The sequence below is a fragment of the Lytechinus variegatus genome, chromosome 4 (genome assembly GCF_018143015.1).
Source record: "Lytechinus variegatus isolate NC3 chromosome 4, Lvar_3.0, whole genome shotgun sequence".
In the NCBI taxonomy this organism is placed as follows: Eukaryota; Metazoa; Echinodermata; class Echinoidea; order Temnopleuroida; family Toxopneustidae; genus Lytechinus; species Lytechinus variegatus.
In genome coordinates this window covers 3,109,786-3,131,507 of record NC_054743.1, presented here as the reverse complement: position 1 = coordinate 3,131,507, position 21,722 = coordinate 3,109,786, and the positions used below count along the sequence as shown (strand labels likewise).

General features: G+C 36.1%; 2 protein-coding genes across 2 annotated transcripts; one reads left to right on the top strand and one right to left on the bottom strand.

The window, feature by feature from the left end:
- Positions 1-1,568: 1,568 nt before the first annotated feature.
- LOC121413213 lies at positions 1,569-9,668 on the bottom strand. Its single transcript, XM_041605964.1, has 3 exons — positions 9,171-9,668; positions 5,799-5,891; positions 1,569-4,665 (listed from the first exon to the last, which is right to left on the bottom strand). The coding sequence occupies exons 1-3, from the start codon at positions 9,439-9,441 to the stop codon at positions 3,659-3,661; spliced, it is 1,371 nt and encodes a 456-aa protein (XP_041461898.1). The 5' UTR covers positions 9,442-9,668; the 3' UTR covers positions 1,569-3,658.
- Positions 9,669-9,670: 2 nt separating this feature from the next.
- LOC121412415 lies at positions 9,671-18,915 on the top strand. The gene is made up of 8 exons (XM_041605226.1): positions 9,671-9,772; positions 12,891-13,057; positions 13,764-13,859; positions 14,656-14,815; positions 15,281-15,351; positions 15,576-15,713; positions 17,205-17,478; positions 18,713-18,915. Exons 1-8 carry the CDS (start codon positions 9,673-9,675, stop codon positions 18,913-18,915), a joined length of 1,209 nt encoding a protein of 402 aa, XP_041461160.1. The 5' UTR covers positions 9,671-9,672.
- The last annotated feature ends 2,807 nt before the right edge of the window (positions 18,916-21,722 follow it).

Genomic DNA, 21,722 nt, shown 5'->3' with positions numbered 1-21,722 from the left:
GGACTGAAGATGACAGGTGGGTAAATTGGAGGAGACATGGCACAAATAAGGAATATCATTCATTTCTGTTGTCTCAATCTCCCCTTTTTTTTTGGGGGGGGGGTGGTATTGGGACTTTGAATGATTTAGCCATTTTTGTATGCATGTTTCCCTGAACAAAACGTCCACAACATCCTTTTCCTCTGGGGAAGGTGTGTTTAGTATCACACATGAAAAAACTTTTCACTCTGATCATGAATTAATACAGGTCAACTTACTAAAATCTCAATTATGCATTACCATTTATATCAAGTAGTCTAGCATTGATTTTCTTAGAATTTCATTACTATAATAATATTTTATATATATAACTCACCATTTGATGTTGTGGTTCATATGGTTATTAGATTTGGGGTTGTATACACTTAATTAGAGCCAATTTGCTATTTCATGCATGAATTAGTGTAAATTAATCAACAAAAACATCTGATTTCAGAACAAATATCCATAAACTCTCTAAGATTTTATCACATACAGTACTACCACTGCAATCATTTGCAGTGATTGTGCCAAAAATCTCAGGGGTGTGTGCTGATTCTGTCCCCCTCTGAATGGAGATGGGACCAAGTAACCTGGTTCTATTTTAATCTTTTATTTTAATATGAGAAGAAAATTAGTGAGAATATTACCTACATGTAAAAGGCATTATGAACTAAATGCATGATATAAATAAGGTATAAAATTGTGACTTTAATTGAAAATAAGAGTATGTTTTTTTATTTTAATATTTCATCCTTTATTGCAGTGAAGTCTTTTGTCTCATTGACAAGAGAGATGCTTAATGAGCCAGGTGTTGACTTCATATTGAGTGAGAAATTCTCCCAGGACCCCCTTGAAGAGTACTTCTCGAAGCAGAGAGGAATGGGGGGGAGTCATGACAACCCAACAGTATTACAGTTTGGAAGTAATATGACAACCTTACATGTAGCTGGAGGTGCTGTACGTGCATCCAAAAGAGCAAATGTCCATGTTGCAGGAACATCAGCTATCTGTGATGACCCAATCCCAAGGAAACGTCTCTTTAAGGACAAGAAATGAATACTTTCACTTTCTGTATCAAATGTTATGGTCGTCATGTAGCTTTACAATCGGACATTCACGTGTATTGAAGATTTCTATTTGTCATAATGTTCATGGCATGACTCAAATGATTTTAATAAAACTGCTCATTTTGGGTATAGATGAAATTAAACATCAGTATTATATTTTGAAAAGCACATTGATTGAAATTTCTAATATTAAAAGAAATATAAAATGTCACATTTCAGGCCCATATTTCATGGAATTTCCCAAAAGCATGGAGTTATTATCAAGTATTAATCAGTTTGTAATGCAGCCTATATGTACCTCTCTTATCTTTCTTCTCTCTGCATTTCGCTCTTATCTTTCTTCTCTCTGCATTTCGCTCTCTTCTCTTTCTTCTCTCAGCATTGTGCTCTCATCTTTCTTCTCTCAGCATTTGCTCTCATCTTTCTTCTATCAGCATTTTGCTCTCATCTTCTCTCTGTATTTCGCTCTTATCTTTCTTCTCTCTGCATTTTGCTTTCTTATATCTCTTCTCTCTGCATTTTGCTCTTTCTTCTCTTCGCTTTTTTTTCTTTACAAACTTGTGATAAATGTAAGGCATCTTCTGTTGTTTAAACATGTCTCAGAGCAAGTAAATCACTTGTAAAGGTATTTGGAGATGAGATGTTTTTATTTTGCCAACTTTTCATTATTCACCATCTCTCTTTTTGTGAAGTGATTTTTGCTGGAAATTTGATTTGATTTTCTTTTATTTTTCAATAATAGTATCATTTTGCAATATGATCCTGTTTTCTTCATTCTCTCTTCCCAGTTCTTGCTTTCCTCCCTCTCTTAATATTTTTCTCATTCAACTCTTTGTTTATTCCTACTTTCCATTACACATGTACCTCAGTCTCATTTGCTCCAAGGTGGCCGCATGGCGACAAAAAAACCCAGCCATTTTCGTTAATCTTCAAACCAACTATATGCCGCTGATGAAGATATCAAATTTTCTTATTTTTGACTTACTGTACGGCCGCCATAGAGCAAATGTGACCGAGGTTTTCGTCTCATGATCTGTAAATGTTCATGGTCATTCCCTTCCAGAAGAAAGTGAAAAATCAATGAAACGGACAAGATATTGATATCACATTTGAATTGACTTTCTTTTACTCATGTATATTTACAAGTACAACTTTCATCAATTACCATATTGTACAGAATACAGTATTAACCAGAAAGAAATTTCAATAACTGACTGTGGTTAAATGCCTATATTATTTGTTGTTAGGGTGCTTTACTGGAATGGTTGGTGCTTTCCATCAGGTATATTATATATTTCATGCATAACTGCTCAAATGTACTTTAATATCACGCCAAAGTTTTGCCATTTTTTTTCCAAACATACATTAATCTATTAAAATTTCATGATTTACTTTTGTCTTCACATTCTAAAAAAAAATGGAACTGCTTTTACACTATAGCACCTTGTACACATGTATTTTCAGCACTGAAATAGTTGATAAAAAGAGTAGGTGGAGAACATACCATATGTTGGAAAAGGATTTGAACTTCATAATTATGTGATGCAAGAATAAAAGTCTAAAATGTGTGACTGCCAATCACACATGTAAATGACATATTGTTTGTAAACAACAAATTCTGCCCTATACTTTTTTTCACATCTTTATTCACATCTTCCAATTTGAATTCTGCCTCGTGTCGAACAGATTTACATGTATTTGATCCAAGAGTATGAATATTCTCACTTTTATATAGTGTATAAAATTACTGTTTATAATGTACACGTATAAGGACATCGTATTTTGAACAGCTAATAAATATTTTTTTTTATCTCAATGAAATGTGTCCAATTCATTCAGTTTAAATGATACAAGAAGTCTATCATACAGCATAGTGCATACATGTACATGTACTTGTAGATTTCCACGATTTTATGAGTGTTTACAATGCCTAACCTCAAGTCAAGACAAATTCTATCAGATAAGAGTATTACAAAAATATGCAAATAATTTTATCAATGTGATTGTACTTCAAACTTTTGTATACTGGTATTGCTGAAACATTTTTTAAATTGACCTTCCATACATGTAAATTGTAAGTGAAACATTTGCCGCAAGTGGCAACAATCTTTTTGAGACCAGACTACAGTAACGGGTACATGTATGTAAAAAAATGAGTACATGTACATGTATATAAATACATGTAAATAAAATTTACAGTAACAATATCTAAATGTCATGAGTTACAACACATTCAAAGCAAGGCTTTCTTATAATCTTTCTGTGCTTTCTTTAATGTGGGTATCTGTAATTGTCAATGTTAAAAAGTTAATTAAAAATGAACATACAGTAAGATGAAACTTCAGTCAAACTTTGCAAAGGAGAAATCAGCTCATGGATGGGTTAGTCAATTGCAATGAAATTTATTTTAGGAATGTTGGATGTTTATCTTTTTACAGTAATTAATCAACTTCTTGTTGGGTGGACTTCTTTAAATCTGGTTTATCAAAAGAGAATGCACTAATAGTCCAAAGACTGGATAAGTGTTAGCTAAATGAATCCAATATTGCGTGGCTGGCAAGAAACAGAGTTTACAAGCTGGCATCTTTCTGTTTTCCTTTGAGTCCTTTTCGAAGGCTCTTTTTTGATTTCCTGTCATTTCTTTCCTGATTTTTTACGATGCTAACATAGGACCTAACATAGGCTGAAACTCTAATCTTGATCCAGTATTGGATAATGGTTTGAAACAAGCTCTCTGCCAAGTTCTTGCACAATTCACTTGAGAGCACACCCCACATTCTCTGAACATGTGTGCTCCCACACAAGTGCTTGATCAATTTTTCTTTGATTGTCTCACCTCCCTGTAGACAATTGCCAACAAAAAGTCTACGGGAAACAAATTCAATGGACCTGAAAAACAAGTATACATTGTCTGATACTACAAAAAGTCCACCCCTGTTTTGGTAGGTCAACCACACTGAAGTGTAGTGGAGAAAAGTATCTGCATTAGTATCGTCATCATCATCTTTTCTCCACCCATTAAGAAAAGCTGCCAATTCCTTTGCAGGGTTTGACTGAAGTTTGCTATAACGCCTGTGGAGAGCAAACGGGATGTACCCAGCCAGGTAGCGGAGGGCTTGTTCCTCCTCACGTGATAGTTTATCTACTGGAGCTCCAGCATCAAAGTCCTCCTTAACACTGTCTTTCATGATTTTCTCTAGCATGGCCCGTAGCACATACTGCTGGAAAAACTTTGTTGACTGGTTGTCACTTCCAAGCAACTTCACGAATATGTTGTAAGACCGGCTACTTGTCTGGTAAACTTGATAGTTCTTGATGATGGCACAGTTTGCAGATGATCCAGGCAGCTTGCCTTCTGCTGACATTACTATTTCCAAAAGATCCTTTGTTATCACCTCTGCTGCTTCATTGAAGTCTTCCCCATTGTAGTCAATGTCGCTGGCCAGTTTCACAATCTTTTGTCCCTCAACAGTGTTCAGGTACACTTCATCCTGTCGGAGATCTTCAAGTGCATCCCGGGCAAAATAGTGTGCGTTGGCGAGGATTTCCTCACGAGGCTTCATCAAAGCACCAAATCCTAAAGGAAATAGATACACAATTTGTTATAGAAGATCACTAATGACTGACAAAACATTTTGTTAACTCAATATTTTAATACTTTCATATGCTAACTTTTACAATTATTACCTTCGGAAGAGACACTTCTGTTAACATCCCCTATTAGCATTTACCAAAATATTCTTGAAAATCACATATTGATTTGAATAGAGGATGAGCATCATTGATTGATATCAATTTTATTTGAAAATATTATAACCACCTCAAATTTAAAGGTCAATTCCACCTCAGAAAAATGTTGATTTGAATCAATAGAGAAAAATCAAGCACAATGCTGAAAATTTCATCAAAATCGGATGTAAAATAAGAAAGTTATGACATTCAAAGTTTCGCTTATTTTTTACAAAGTAGATATATGAACGAGCCAGTTACATCGAAATGAGAGAGTCGATGATGTCACTATTTCTTTTGTTTTTTATTGTTTGAATTATACAATATTTCAATTTTTACGAATTTGACGATTAGGACCTCCTTGCCTGAAACATAAAATTTTAAAATAATGGAATTCCACGTGTTCTGGGAGGAATGAAACTTCATTTCACATGACAATGAGAAAATAAAAATATTTCATATAATAATATACAAAAGAAATAGTGAGTGAGTGATGTCATAAACTCTCTCATTTGGATGTAACTGGCTCATTCATATAACTATTTTGTTGAAAATAAGCAAAACTTTAAAATGCAATAACTTTCTTATTTTACATCCGATTTTGATGAAATTTTCAGCGTTACGCATGTTAAATTGTTCTCTTTTTATTCAAATCAAGTTTTTACTGGGGTGGACTTGTCCTTTAACTAACCAAAATGTTCACATTAATAATATGACAAAGCTTGAAAATGTGTATTGTAGGTTCCCATGCATGGTAGAGATCTAGTTCTCACTGTCACTGTCGGATCTTATCAGATCCTGAGGTCGGCCATGGCAACTGCTTTGACTGTTGAAATAAAATTGGATATACAGACATGGAGATACTAGTAATGAACATGGATGGGGAAGTTGCAAATCCTCCCTGCCCCCAGATTAAAGGAAATGACTTTACAACAAATACGTGCATAACAACATGCTCATGAGACATCGAATGATACTTACTGGGCAGAATTGGTTTAGCTTGCTTGGCAGTTTCCTTTGGTCCAGGTTCAGGCATAGAGCTGTTACCAGGCTTCCCGCTTGACAAAACTGGAGCTGTATGAAAGTAAAATTACAAATCATAACTGTTGGCAAAGTTACAGAGATACATGTATTGTGATTGGTTATTTCTACAATATACATGTACATGTATATTGAAGAACACAATGGACTGTGCTACATGTATATCTCTTTCGAATTTTAAACTTTTCCCAGTTAAAGTTTTTCATAAGATCTCTGTCCCTATAGTTTCAGCAATGGGAATAGATATAGAAGAAAGGAGACAATGTCTATAGCATTGACCGGGGGGGGGGGGGGGTAGGATATCCTACATGTAATGTCTCGGGTAATCTCAACATGTAATTGAAAATAGTTTTAAAATTGAGTTATGCATGGTAAATATTTACTGATTTTGTACCCCAAATATATCCGCTTGCGTGCAAAAATCATTATTTGTGTAAAATTATAAGACTTGTAATGTAATCATTGGCAAAGAATAATAGACATTAATGATGGTTTGAAAGTGGCTGAAAAATTTGACACGCAAAATAAAATTGGGTCATCAGTAAAAAAAAGTCATCACTCGTTTCATGGGTATGCAATTTCAGTGGCGTACACAGGGGGAGGGGGAGTGGTTACAGGGGTTCAAAATCCATTTATTTATTTTTTTGATACCCTTTTTTAAAACACCTTAAAATTTCTTACATATTATGTCAGACCTTTTTTGCTTGTCAAATTTCTTGAGGTACTTTAGAAAACAATGTTAAAATGTGTGAAGAATTTTTTTTTCCTTTTCAATTTCTTTTTTGTCAGAAACGACCTGTGATTGGTACTATGAGTAAAGACCTATTTTTGGGGGTTGTCAAAATTTCATTCAGCCTGAACCCCCCCTCCCCCCCTCTCTTTAAAAAATCCTGCATATGCTAAGTGCAATTCAGAGAGATCTCCATGTACATGCTGCACATGTAGATCTCTAATAAAATACCAGAAAGATCTGTAACATTTTTTTTTAGTTCTTACCAGTGCAGTTACTGCAATGAAATATTTAAAAATGTATAAAGCAGTGTGGCAGCTTAAAGGGAATTTGCTGATTATTTTTGTCAACCAAATACTCCCACAAAATGAAGTACCATAAATGCAGGGTCCAAATACTAATTATTCAAATAGAATTTTTTTAGGCCAAACAGATCGAGACCAAATTGACCAAGCATGGAGGAATTAATCAAGACAATAGGTACGAGGTGTAGGCCTACATGTGATCGAATCGGGGACAGCTCAGACTGCGGGCCGAGTTGCCCCACCTCAGTTTGTAGTCCAAGATGTCTGTACCCCATGTGGTCAGTAGCCCCATTTTTCAAGACGGTTTTGGGGGTCAAGCGTGTGGCCAACCCTACATGTACCCGTCTGTCATTTACCTTTTAAGCATCTACTCTTCAACTGACTAAGTAAACATAATAAATAGGGCGCGTCAAGTTTTATTATAATCTAACTTGTAACTCGTTAGTAGGCCTAACTTGTTAAATAGAGCTACATGTATTAATGCCTGTTATGGTAGTCAATCATATTAGTGAACTTTTCATGAATTCAATCATAACACAATATTTCCATAAAATTCACCAAACTTCTACCATAAATACACAGATACCTATATAATATATGTAAATAACTTTGCTGAAATCGTTTGTCTTTTTTTACGAAATCGGCTTCGAATCAAACCCCTCTTCGCAAGGGAAATGTTTTAGTCACTTGAAAAAGGTACATGTATCGAATAGTGAACGTTTTTTTTCTATGGGAAAAGATGAGAAAACAAAAGAATCACTCATGAGATATTTTGACCATTCATAGTTTTGAGGATATAAAGACACAGAAAATGTGGGGGGGTTACCATATTTCACCATTTTTCTGTTCTTCAAGTTTTCTTTGGAAGTGAAAAACTTTTGAATCTACATGTAAGTTTTATTTACGAAGTATTTTTCAGAGGCGGATGATGCGCACGTTCGGTAATACAACCACTCACTATAGTATGTTCAGTTAACAATAGAGTAGGGCTATTATACCCAGACCCAGTTCTTGTGTGTCAGGAGGCTGGATGATCAATTTTAAAGAGTAATTTGGAAAAATTAACAAGCAAAGTTTAATCAATCTTTAATAAAAAATGTTATAAAATATTATAGAGATCAACATAGAAGATGATTGAAACTATTGAAATCATTACTTTAGTGTGATCCAAACATCAAGAAGGCTTCCGAAAAAGTGTCCTGAAATCCAACCCCCGCTAGGCCCTACAGGTATGATTACCTCGAGCGGAGTTCATGCAGGCTCCACTCGACTTCACTACCTCTACACTACACTCCACCTACCCGAACTTCAGGACGGTAAACTCAATCTGATAATCCGAGTGACAAAGGTGGGATTTCATGGAGGGAAAATATAAAAACATGCAACATCACAATCTTTAAAAACTATTAAAACTAATATTCTTACTTTGCACAAAGTTTCACTTCTTTTCCATGCTTCTGTCTGGTGATTTAGAGCCAACATGAAGCTCCACACATGCATAAATAATTCGCTGCCGATTTCAAAACATGACATGCGTGAGGGTCCAAGCTCAGACTGGACCCTGTACCTCGTGCATATCGCATCCCCATGGGATGTTTTGAAATTGGCAGATAATTATTTATGTGTGTGGAAGTGGAACTTTGATTGTTGGCTCTAAATCACCAATTCTGAGACTGATAGACACATGGAAACAAAGTGAAACTTTGTGTACGGTAACTGAGAATATTAGTTTTAGTTTTGTTTTTAAAGATTGTGATGTTGCATGAATTTTATATTTTCCCCCCATAAAATCCCACCTTTGACTCTGTCACTAGGAATATCAGATTGAGTTCACAGTCCCAAAGTTTGGGTAGGTGGAGCGTAGTGTAGTGTAATTAGAAAGTCATTTGGAAAAATTTACAAGCGAAGTTTCATCAATTTTGAGTACAAAATGTTAGGAAATATTATAAAGAAAAAAAAAGAATATTGCAAGAATTAAACTCATAATAACAATTTTAACTTTAGTCTCATAATAATTTTAATTTTAGTCTCATAATAATTTTAACTTTAGTCTTTTTTGTCCAAGACAAAAGAGAAGGCTTCAAACAGAAGTTAATCAATGTACATTGTTAGGTCCGCGTCCGGACACCCGACCCAAGATGATACCGGTATTTGAATGCATATTTTTAGTGTAATCCAAAGACAAGAAAGAAGGCTTGAAAACGATAAAGTGTCTGGACACCGGACCCCCAATCCTACGCATTTTCTATGAGTTTGAAAACAAAAGTCAAAAATCACCTGTCGAGCTCGAGCCAGAGCCAATTCCACGCGCGGAGACCGAGGCCGAGTCGCTATCGCAGAATTCACAGATCCAGTCTTCGACGAAGTCGTCGGCCAATCCAACACATTTTCTGTGAAACCATGCGATGGGACAACCTGAACTTGAGCAGAAGATCATCTCATCCGTGGACGGAGTCCCACATATACAGAACTCTTCGCTGGAATTGTCCGTTTCCCATTCAGTTGGTTCCAAAACCAGATTTTCATCTACGAAGTCGTGAGCCGCCATGTTTGCATAAAATTTGTGTAGCCGATGTGAAATGCATTATGGGTGAAAACGCTACTGCGCAAGCGCAAATCCGAGCTGTCTACTGCGTCGATCAACTTTCCTTATCTGATTTACGAGCGGCCTGTGTAATGCGCCGTGAGGGACCCTGCTGAGAGGGGATTAGCGGTGCCGCGCATGGGGCAAAGCGTTTGAGAGAGTCAGATCTCCTTCTGTTAATAGCTCTATGACTGGATGAAAGAACCCCATGAATTGGTGAACGAGGAGGTGATGGTTATTTGGGGCAGTGGAAAAGGTACTTCCACCCATCATGCAAAGGTACTTGCGGTGAGCGGTAAGTTACATTTCGTGATTTACAATGAAAAAATATGTATTAGGGCCTATGTCGGCCTAATCCTTGTCTTTGTTGACCCTGTCCTTGACTCGACCTTAGTTTCATAAGTAGAATTCACATTTTGATGTATGTCAAAGCGAGTAGTAAAAGTCAAAACTACAGTAGTATGATTTTACAGTACTTCAAACATGAAGTAAATCTTAATTTATGTTAACTAGCTATAGGGCCTACTAGGCCCTACACTGATTTGTAAAAGACTCACGTAAACTTGACAGGTAATATAGAACCCAATTAATTAAAATGAATGTGCCATTAACAGATGAATTCACTATTCAATGGACAGTCGCTTAATATTAGCCCATTAGACTGTGGGATGGACAAGGAAAATGTCTCTAGTTTTTCATTTCCGTGGGGCGGCAAATACAACCACGGTTCTTGGACATGATAATATGTAAAATATTATGAGTGAATACATGCACAATGTTGCCATCGGTAAATTCTGCTCCTGACCTCAAAATTAAAATAATAATATGCAAAATCGTACCATTGATTCGACTGGAAATTCCGCCATTCACCCCGTGTGTTAAGGACTTCCGTGAACGCGCGCAAGCGTGCACAATGCATGTAACCTCGTTCGCGTTTTATTTATTTTTTATTCGCTGTACATGATATACGTTATATACAGAATATACGATGGCGGATAAGATGTCGTCGTCTTCTGACAGCGAAAATGACGATTTATCACTAGCAAATATATGCTACATGCACGTCTTACCCAAGGAAAGAGGGCCAGTAAATTCCTTTCAAGTAAAGAGCTAGAACAAATTTAAGCCTTTGCTGCATTTGTTGATGTAGACTACCTGGGACTTCAGAATAAAAATAGCTATTCGTGCAGCAGAGAAGTTTGCGATTGACTTGCATGCAACCCGGCCCATCCCAGGGAGCAGTGGCTTAACAGTGCAGGGGGGGGGGGCAAGCTATCCCCCCTGGTGGAGTTCACCGGGAACTTAAAGGGGAAAAAAGGGGGAGAATGAAAGGGGAAAAAAGAAAAGGGGGAGAATGAAAGGGAAAGGGGAAAAAGAGGAACTGGAAAAGGAAAGAAAGAAGAACAGATAGATTGTCATGAAAAGGTGATTTTATTTTTTTTTAAATAAGCATGCAAAATCATAAACAAAATCTTGTTTACCGTGGCGTACAGACCAAGAAAAAAAAGGAAAAGGAAAGAGAGAAGGGTGAAAAATATGTTATCTTCTTTAACATTATGTCAAAATCTGAAATTGGATTTTTGTAATAAAAATGTATAATTTTTTGCTCACTCGCATTGTTTTTTTACCCGATACACCATATCGCCCCTCAAAATGTTGCCTCATGACGCCATTGCCTGCCCCCCCCCTTTTGAGAAGCAAAATACTAAAATTTTTAATGTAAATATGCCATTAAAACAAAGGTGTGCCCCCTCTTTTGAAATTGAAGACCCTTTTTTTCGTGTACGAAATATACTTCATTTGTGGGTGAAAACCTTTATTTTTATTTGCTTGTCAATTGGGGGGGGGGGGGGGGGGGCTGGTCGAAACTTTCCTCTGAAAAATTAGCCCCCTTTTGGAAAATCATGGATCTGCCCCTGATAAGACCGGAGATTTTTTTGCTCTTGCCCCTCCTGCATGGCCACCGACCCGTTACGCTCCTGCCCAGCCCGACCAGCATTGCAGCAAGATCCGAATGGATCAAACTAACGTTATAGATGTAACGCGTTACATCTTGCTCAGAGCCAGGTCAAACATCGTTCGTATCACCAGCATTCCAGCAATCGAAGGTGAAAAAGATACAGAGGATGATTTGAGATGGTGATCCTTGTTATAGCGATCTTTGTCCATGCCAAAATTGTTTCACTTTGTGCTTTTGCATTTCATTCTCTGCAAAAGTGAAGCAGTACAAGCTTTGATGATTTTTGTATAGGTCTAGATTTCTTAATTGAATCGATACATAATGTGACTCATGTCATGACTTACTTCACCGCCACATTTACAAGCCTATGAAGACAAAGTAAGTCATGAGTCACATTATTCATCGACTCAATTAAGAAATCTAGATGTAGACCTATACAAAAATCATCAGTTTGCACCGCTTCACTTTTGCAGAAAGTGAAATGCAAGAGCACAAAGTGAAAACAAATTACCTTCGATCGCTTGATTGCTCAATGCTGGTGATATACGAACGATGTTTGACCTGGCTCTGGGCAAGATGTAAACGCGGTAGGCCTACATCGAACATCTATATTTATTTTGATCCATTCGGATCTTGCTGAAATGCTGGTCGGACGTCGGGCTGGTCTCCCGGGCCGGGCTGCATGCAAGTCAATCGCAAACTTCTCTGCTGCACGAATAGCTATTTTTATTCTGAAGTCCCAGGTAGTCTACATCAACGAATGCAGCAAAGGCTTAAATTTGTTCTAGCTCTTTACTTGAAAGGAATTTACTGGCCCTCTTTCCTTGGGTAAGACGTGCATGTAGCATATATTTGCTAGTGATAAATCGTCATTTTCGCTGTCAAAACACGACGAAGACGACGACATCTTATCCGCCATCGTACATTCTGTATTATAACGTATATCATGTACAGCGAATAAAAAATAAATAAAACGCGAACGAGGTTACATGCATTGTGCACGCTTGCGCGCGTTCACGGAAGTCCTTAACACACGGGGTGAATGGCGGAATTTCCAGTCGAATCAATGGTACGATTTTGCATATTATTATTTTAATTTTGAGGTCAGGAGCAAAATTTACCGATGGCAACATTGTGCATGTATTCACTCATAATATTTTACATATTATCATGTCCAAGAACCGTGGTTGTATTTGCCGCCCCACGGAAAGTCACAATTTTAGCGACCATCCCACAGTCTACATGGCCAAGACCAGGTCATAAAAGTTTTAGTTTTGAGTTTGACGTGTGGAGAAGTGCGCACCCCATCTCGATCTATCCCGAAAAAATATGGCAGCATGTCGGACCCTGCAGGTGTGGCCATGTCACACACAAGTGCAACTTCCCAGAATCAAAACCTAGTTGCCAGTGTACAGTGTATAAGGATTTACTTAGTCCTTCCCTTTATTTACAGATTCCAAAGAGAAGCTCATTACAAAGAGAAATAAACTGTGTAATGATCAACCCATTGATACCGACATTGAGACTGGCAGAGGGAAGAGGAAAAAGAAGCCAGTAAAATTCAACTATGACGAGAGCGAGGAAGAGGAGGAGGAAACTTCATGTCCGGCTCCAACTAAGGTGTGTTTTGGGGGATTTATTGCAAATATCTATTACAACACCAAGTAGTCAGATGTTTTCCTTTTTATCCCCAAAGGACCTACATGTACTGTCGTCTATGGATGTTGAAAATGAAATGTTAAATATTAGCAACCTTATCTATTTTATACACTTTCTGCAGTAATTCACTGCATCTGGTCGGGTTTTCAGTGTACTGTATGTATATGAATTGTGGCAAAGGCATACAATTCACAAAATAGTTTTTTATCCCTACATACATTCTACATTTTCAAAAAGGTATTTTAAATTTATTTGTATTATGATCTTGTGGCTTGTGACTGCATCCACTCCCTATGTAAACCTGTATTTTTAGTTTATTTTTTTATTTTTTTCTTTTTTTGGGGGGGGGGTTGGACCTCCAGGAAGTCGGTTTATCCTCAAATGTTGATTGCCGATGATAGTGGCCCTCAACAGAAATCTCACATTTCATGAGTCCCAGGAAACTCGGTGCAACAATGTTGCTGACAGACTTTCCATCGTTCATGGTGACAATTGTTGTTATTCCTCATTATGGGTATTATACCAGGAGGCTGTTATTTTGTTTTTGTAAATGTTTTAAATGTTAGTACAGTGGTTTTACGTTTGATGTTATTTCAATGTCGTCTCTTGCTCAAAATTTCTTTCCCTTCCATGTAATCATAAATTTTCAAAATGTTTTTTCCAACAGAAAGTGAAATCTAGCAGCAAGCTGGGTCACTGTAATGAACTGGCAAAACAGCTGAAGAGGCAGATGTTTGGAACAAATGAAGCAGTACATGTGCATGTATGCCATTCTCATTTTTATTTACACAGGGAGAGGGTTTTTGTTGGTAGACTTATTTTATTTATGATTAAGTTGCACAGTGAGTTCTTGAATTTTAATTACAATTAATTTAATAAATGTATTTTTTTTTATTTAGCCATACTTAATTTTCTCTTGCATTGTTCAAACATGACAATTACTTAGATCTTTCACAATACTTACTATTTCCTGTTCATATCATTTCAGTTTATTCTCCAATCCTTGGGAAAATACTTTTTTGCTCTGCTCAAAAACTTATAAGCAGGTTTTTAAAATATCAAGTGCCAAAATGCAGTACAGTATTGTAGCTAGTATTTAAGCATGGTGAAATATTAAAGCTCACCCATTAATAGCACAAAAAATTGTGAGAAGAAATGTACAGAGATGTTTTCCATGTTTATGAATGGAAATTGAAATTGGTCTTTCTCACATTTTCCAACAAATGTAGCAGTATTTGCAACCAAAGCCAGTTTTGGGGGAAAATTAATTGTAATGGTTTTTCATAGGTGTCCCACTTTGGGGAGGGTAAGAAGTTTGCCCAACCACTTTATCTTTAACAGGGTATTTGATAATGTACATGTAGTACACCCAACACAAACAATACAGATGGAGAACATTTCTTTTTGGTTTTATGTTCGAGAATTAGCAAAATCAGACTCCATGTTATAAACCAACAAGTTGGATGTGGTTATCAAATATGAATTGACTTAATTCTTGATTTTCAATTATGTGTAATTGTTGTTTCATGTTTTTCAATCATAATTTCTAATTATTGTAGCAGACAAAATCAAGTGCTAGCACTACAGTCTCTCGGGAGTTGGATCAAATGAAAGAAGAAGTGGAAAAACTGAAGAAGGAAAAGGAGGTGCTGCAAGGAAAGCTCATAAAAGAGAAGGCGTCAAGAGAAAACCTGCAGCAGCAGTTGTTATTCTTAAAAGGTATTCATTACGTGATGCAATATCTACTTGATACTGTGGCTTACCTGGCCTGGGCTCATGAAGGACAACGTTCTATTAAACATTGGTTTAATGTGATATGAATCTTGAATCTACATTGCAGTTTTATACAACTTAAATTTTATACTTCTTTTGTAATTGTATGTATTTTTATCTTCCCTTTTTACCCCTACACACAATTGGATTTCATAAAGCTTGTTATCTTAAAACTAACTGGATTTAGCATAGCTAATTTGCCACTATCCAATCAGATTCAAACATTCTATCTGTTGCCATGATTGTGGCAATTGATTGTAAGTTACAATTAAATGCAAAGATTTGTGCGACAGGGTCTAGGTCATTTTTTTATTCTTTTCTAGAAGCGATAGTGGGAGTAACTTTTTTTATTCATTGTTCTGAATACTGTGCAATCATTAACAGAATTTTAATTTTCTTATTGATTTCTAGGTGTGCCAAAATTTATTGACACTTTCAATGGTTTCATGAGCAAAATGGAGGATTTCTCAAGAACAGTCAAGGTATGTCAAAAATCACTTTCAGTAATCCCATGATGGAACATATTCAGTTCTGTTAAAATGTTAAGATACTTTGTCCCTTCTGTAAATTGTTTGAAGCAATAAACAAAATTTTACAGAATTGAGGCGGTGATTTTTTCCCCCTTCTGCAATATCAAGGGTTATAATATATATTGATTATATGATTTTCATGTGTTTTTTTTTCTTTTTTCTCCTTCCCAAAACAGCACAACAACATTCGAGGTTACAATGGCAGCAATGACCAAGTCAAGATGGCCAGCCCATTGGATGAAGAATCTTCTACAGTGGCATCACCATCATCTTCACCATCCACCTCATCTAGCAAGAAACCCAGTAATTCACAGGTAATAAATGTACAGTCAACTTTGGAGTTGTTATTTGGTATGATATTGGGCTCATTATACGTGAGGTTGTAAACTTTATAAAAGCCCCAATAGTTGTGTAAAATAATAAGTTACAGTGTAATTTCAAATACTATGATTAGAATGCTGTTCTTTGTAGCTCCCATTGCTGAATATCAATTTGTTTTTTCATTTGAACCAACAGTGTATTTTTTATGTATATGATTATTTACGATAAATTTGGTGTATGGCATGCATTTTGCGTTTGAAGTGTCAGGTGTGCACTGTCAGTGTATATACCCTCTGAGGCAGTATAACATAATTTTATCTTTATTGAAAACATTTTTTTTTCAAGCAATAAAAAGAATATTTTCCGTCAATCATAACAATATAAACTTTTTTTGGGGGGGAGATTTAGCTACATGTATTCTGAACAATGTTTTTGACAGGGGGCTCAACCATTTCTTACTTGTCTGTTTAGGCAAGTGAACCATGAATTTGGTTGATCTTTCACCAAAATCAAATGTTTTACTAAGTTGTATTAACCCTAAAAAGACGGGGGGGGGATGCTGATTCAGCCCCCCTCGACATTTTTCGTGATAAATTTTTTGACCGCGTCGCTCACTGACTTTTTACATTCAAGTCTCGCGCAACTTTTGAGACCAAATTTGCGACCCCCGGGTACGCGGTTCCGAATTACGCAACATTTTGTAAGTGCATGTAGACCCAAAATTGCACAATAACGTGAATTTGTGTACAAATCCAATGCAAATGGAGTTTTTAGCCAAAATTCATGAATGTATCATTATTTTCCTTTTACCGATTGAATTCAATTAATTCTATTTATTTATGGTCCAAATAAAGTCCCTGACAATTTCCATTGAAAAAACAATAATAAACAAAAAGTCGAAAAACAAAGAAATACATAAGAAATTTAGAAAACAATAAAGTACATAAGAAAGTTAATGCGATTTTGAATTTTTTTAAAAGTACATTTGATCAGATTCTTATAAAGTGCCTGTGTACCAAAAATTAGCATCTTAGGGGCATTATTTAATTAATTAAAGCAAAATTTTGATTTTTTTTCGCATAAATTAGCATAATTAATTAGCAATGAGATATTTTGCAGAATTTGATCTTGTAATTTTGGAGATTATGCCATCGCGATCATATGATCGACGGCCGAGATCATAAGGGGGAGCTGAATCAGCCCCCCCCCCCCCCTAGTCTTAGGCATCAAAATAGCCCAGTCTATTTAGGGTTAACAAAGAGTCAACATTTTTGCTGAAATTTTCACTTGCCCTTTTAGACAATTGTAATGAATGTAAACTTTCCCGCCACTGATTTTGCTTGCCCCAAAGAGCAGGCTAGTGGATTTGCAAAACCCTGAAAGTTTGTTGTGTAGTAAGTGGATTTCTATTTTTCTTTTTTTTCCTTTTGTGTAACAGAAAAGAGATAATCATTCTTGTTATCTTTTCATGTTTATCTTTACAGACCCATATATATCTGACCCCCACAGTGACCATAACCAAATCACTGTTGCAGAATTGCAACAGCAGCGATTATCGCAAATATACGTGTGATTTAATGCTTGGAATGTTTGGGAGGAAGACACTTGTGAACTCCTCTCTCACCGGAGGCAAGAACTCAGCTGGACAGGCGAAACCTCCTTTGGACAGTGAGAAGGTCCAAGCCATAACAAGTAAGAAGTTTTGGACATTTTCTTTGCTGAAACTGTACATAGCTGTTGGGATAATATATGTTTGGGGTATTATCTTATTTTCAAGGGGAATTTTGCATAGACATCAACCAAACAAAATAGTCATGAAATACATTTGACGTTCAGTCTAAATAGCAAATCTGCTGGAATATAGGATTCACAAAAGACCATATCTCCATTGACTATGCTAAAAAAAAAATTAATAAAAAAAAATAATAATAAAAAATACACAAAAAATCAGTAATTCAGGACAGACTGAGCAGTTCAGCTATCTAAAGGAGAATCCACTAATTTTTAGTTATATATCACACATTTTAGTTGTTATCAGGTAGAGAGAGCAGGATAAGGATTTCATCAATATTTTGAAAAGTAATGTCTTAAAAGTTTTTTCTTTTTTTGGGGGGGGGGGAGTTTCTTCAAAAGATCTGAATGTCCAAACATGATCAGCCAAACGTAAATGTGATGTACTCTTAACATTTGTAAAAATCTGGGCCATAGGCTTTCCTTTTTAATGAACTTGGCATTGCTTTTTGATAAAACTTATTTTCCAGCCAGCGCTAACTTGCATTTTGATATAATTTCTTGCACACCTGCACAAGTGGGGAAACTTAAAGTAATAGTGATATATTGCTTATAGTAATGAGCACTGGGAAAGCAACAAACTGCTTTCGCTCAGCGACGCACAGGGAATCAATGACGTGGGGTGATGGGTGAAAGGGGGTGGGCTGAGGTCTGCGTTCCTCGATAAATTTTTTGTTTCGCTAATTGACCAAGAACGTAGCACATACAGAGCACAGAACCATGTCTATGCAATGCCATGCGATGGTACAGTACAGCGAGCACACTACACACGCAGGTGGACGAGCGAAATGTATATCTCACAACAAGTGCGCTGGTTGGCTGTTGCTTCTACGGATCACTAATCACAGCCAAGGACCCAACTCTCGCTTTGTTATCAACGCGGACGTATAGATCTCAGCAATTTATGTTGAGTATTTTGGCTCAACAACGCAGACTGTGGAGGAACTGAAGGAATTTGCGGATTTTTGCACACGAACCGCTAATCCTACGCCCTGCGTTCTCTTGCAAAAGCCCACTGATAGGTTGTCTTGGACTGTGTCCGACTTTAAAAATCCTTCAAGACCTTACAATGTCTTCCTGATGCCCTTTTCTATTATTGTTTGCACATACTATTACCTTATTTATTTTATATCATTGAATTTGTAGCTTTATCACAATTACTATTAATTTTTAATTTTATTTATTTTTTTTTCTTTTACAGGCCATGTGATGTCCAAGTTTGGGAGGTCGGTTGTAGACGTCCGCACAGTGATGCTAAACAAAGTAAGCAATGAGGTGAAGCTTGCTAAAAAGAGGTCTGCTGCACTAGAGGCCAAGAAAACGGACCCTGGCAAGGAATCAGAATCGAACCCAAAGGAATCGGATAATGTACTAGACACCGATGAATCGGACCTCGACGATTAAGAGCTCAAATTTTGCCTAAGTCGAAGAAGGCTGCAAAGTGAATCATTCACTCTTTTAAAGGAAACCAAAACCCAAGAAGAGAAGTAATCTTATTGGAAAGAGTAAAATGAGAGAAACAATTTAAAAAAAGTTTCATCAAAATCAGCTATGAAATAAGCAAGTTATGGGAGTTTGAAAACTCTTGTACTTTCTATGGGCATCCTCAAATTGGCAAACGTGCTTCAAAATGGCTGATTTTGTGGACAACTCTCCATTTGTTTTGTACACAAATTTTCAGATTTTCCTCATTATCTTTCAAATTGCATCTTGCCTCCTTCTGAGCACAACATATGTCAGGGGAAAATATAATCCACACCATATATGTCAAGGTCAGGAGGAGATAATGTGAAATATGTAAAATAAAGGGGAAAATATGTGTACAAAACAAATGGAGAGTTGTCCACAAAATCAGCTATTTTGAAGCATGTTTGCCAATTTGAGGATCCACATAGTAAGTACAAGACTTTTTAATCGTCCATAACTTGCTTATTTCACAACCGATTTTGATGAAACTTTTTTTAAATTGTTCCTCTCATTTTACTCTTTCCAATATGATTACTTCTCTTCTTGGGTTTTGGTTTCCTTTAATAGTCATTTGTATATTGTCTCTCCTCCTCTCCTCCTCTCCCTTTCTTTTTATCCCCTTGTTGGAACCGACTGACTGCCACTGCCCAGCAGCCGGCACGGCCTGCTACATGTACATGTGTTGCTACTGCAGAGCAGTACGTAATCTGAGCTGAGCTGATATGTTGGCCTGGGATGGGTACTCGTATAGGGATAATGTACACATAATATAAACTTTAAACTCAAGAATATGAGAGTAAACTCAGAATTTTTGTTTAGTTGTTGGGCCAAAAGAGTGTTATATTATATAGTGGGATTGCAATTTACATGTTACATGTGTACTAGTATCTGCCTCGTTCTTACCTAAATATTTCTTGCCTTGTGCCAAAGCAAAGGTAGGCTGCATCATTGTTGGGAATATTGTGTATTCAGGGTATGCATGGATAACGGGTGAAAAATAAAAAAAATAATGCGTAAGAGATATTGTGTGCAGGGATCGAAGAAATTAAATCATGTAAAATGGCCAACTCATATAACCCTATAATGAAAACTAATAAAAACTCAGGAATATGAGAGTAAACTCAGGATTTTTGTTTAGTTGTTGGGCCAAAAGAATGTTATATTATACAGTGGGATTGCAATTTACATGTTACTTGTGTACTAGTATCTGCCTCGTTTCTAACTAAATATTTCTTGCCTTGTGCCAAAGCAAAGCCTGCCATGTGTATTCTATGCAACTAATTCAACTTATATGTTCAGGTGAAAAGTGGAAAACTTATATATCTAATGGTACCAGTGTGAGATAGCAGCTGAAATTATAAAGAGGATAAGAAGTGTGCTACTTGTGACCTTCTACAGTATACCAGGTATCATTTGAAAGGAAATTTTGTGTACCATATTAACTATTTTGAAAATTGTGTTTATCAGTTTTATAACATAAACTCTTTTAAATACGTGCCATATATTTGTAGCCTAAATATTTGTTCTTGCCTTGTAAATAGGGTTCATATCTTGGGAGTTTACAAATTTTGTAGATGAACAAGCTATAATATACACAACTTTATCTGGATAAAAAATGTTCACATGGAATTTAGCAGATCCAGAGTCTCAGACAGTTGACTGATCACATTAATTCACCCATCTTTTTTCAAATGGAGACATTTTTCTCCGATTACCTTTACATCAAACTACTCAATATATCGACAGATTTTTTTTCTTCTGTTTCCTTTTTCCATTTTCCAAGGACTAATTTTACAATGTTAAACAGTGTTCTTGGACATGGTTGATAGTTTCCCTCTTAAACTTCATGATCCATATCACCATCAACAGGCACTGTGTAACAACAGTATCAAATAACAGAATATGAACATTTTTATATCAAGTTCTGGAACAAAGAGCATTAGTGTGCTGCTATATTGCTGGTAATGTGTGTGTTGTAGAGCTGGGGAGTTGTATATGATATGACCTTGTAATAAATGCGGTCATTGTTGGGGTCTCTCCAACAAGTGTAGTTCTGGGGCATTTTCTAAAATTCACTTGCCATTATTTTTTTGTTTTGTTTATGACAAGATGAAAATTACTGCTTCTTTTGAAATCCCATATTTTCATCTACATTTTCAAAGATTTTTATATGCATTCTTTCCAATAACTTAACTGACATGTGTAAAGTGTGTGCAGAGCTGAACCAAATTAGTATTTATTTCATGTTTTATTTATTTTATTCTTTTACATATGCACATGTATTTAGAAGTGTTTTTTTTTTTAGAGGGAATGTATTGTAGATTAGAAACAGTTTTTCACTAGATTTATTTTAACATTTCTAATAAACTTTGTTCAGACTGGAAAACTTAGATCATTTTGAAAATTATTTTATTTATTGATTTTTTGTTTGCTGTGAATGAGGGTACAGATAAATGCCAGATATTCATCAAGAAACCCGTAAAATGAAATGAACAATTTTACCAGAATCACATATTAATGCAATGCAGCCAACCAAGTGCTTTTGTATTTATGTATTAATTCACACTATGCATTTATTGTTCATTTATTTATTACTCTGCAGATTATTTTCATTATAACTGCTAGCTCTTCTTCCTGAATGTCTGGCCATAGCGTGCAGCACCGGGAGTAATTAACAATTCTTTGAATACTGTAGTATTCTCAGCCATGCTATAGTACTGCAGTCCAATTGCGACAGTGCTAAT

What these genes read in the sequence shown, in the direction of transcription:
- LOC121413213 (XM_041605964.1), bottom strand. Translation starts at nt 9,441, where the DNA reads ATGGCGGCTCACGACTTCGTAGATGAAAATCTGGTTTTGGAACCAACT. An exon ending in CTCTGGCTCGAGCTCGACAG is followed by an intron (nt 5,892 to 9,170) that starts GTGATTTTTGAC and finishes ACTTTCATACAG; the next exon opens with CTCCAGTTTTGTCAAGCGGG. An exon ending in AGCTAAACCAATTCTGCCCA is followed by an intron (nt 4,666 to 5,798) that starts GTAAGTATCATT and finishes TATTTCCTTTAG; the next exon opens with GATTTGGTGCTTTGATGAAG.
- LOC121412415 (XM_041605226.1), top strand. Translation starts at nt 9,673, where the DNA reads ATGAAAGAACCCCATGAATTGGTGAACGAGGAGGTGATGGTTATTTGG. An exon ending in ATGAAGCAGTACATGTGCAT is followed by an intron (nt 13,860 to 14,655) that starts GTATGCCATTCT and finishes TAATTATTGTAG; the next exon opens with CAGACAAAATCAAGTGCTAG. An exon ending in ATTTCTCAAGAACAGTCAAG is followed by an intron (nt 15,352 to 15,575) that starts GTATGTCAAAAA and finishes TTCCCAAAACAG; the next exon opens with CACAACAACATTCGAGGTTA.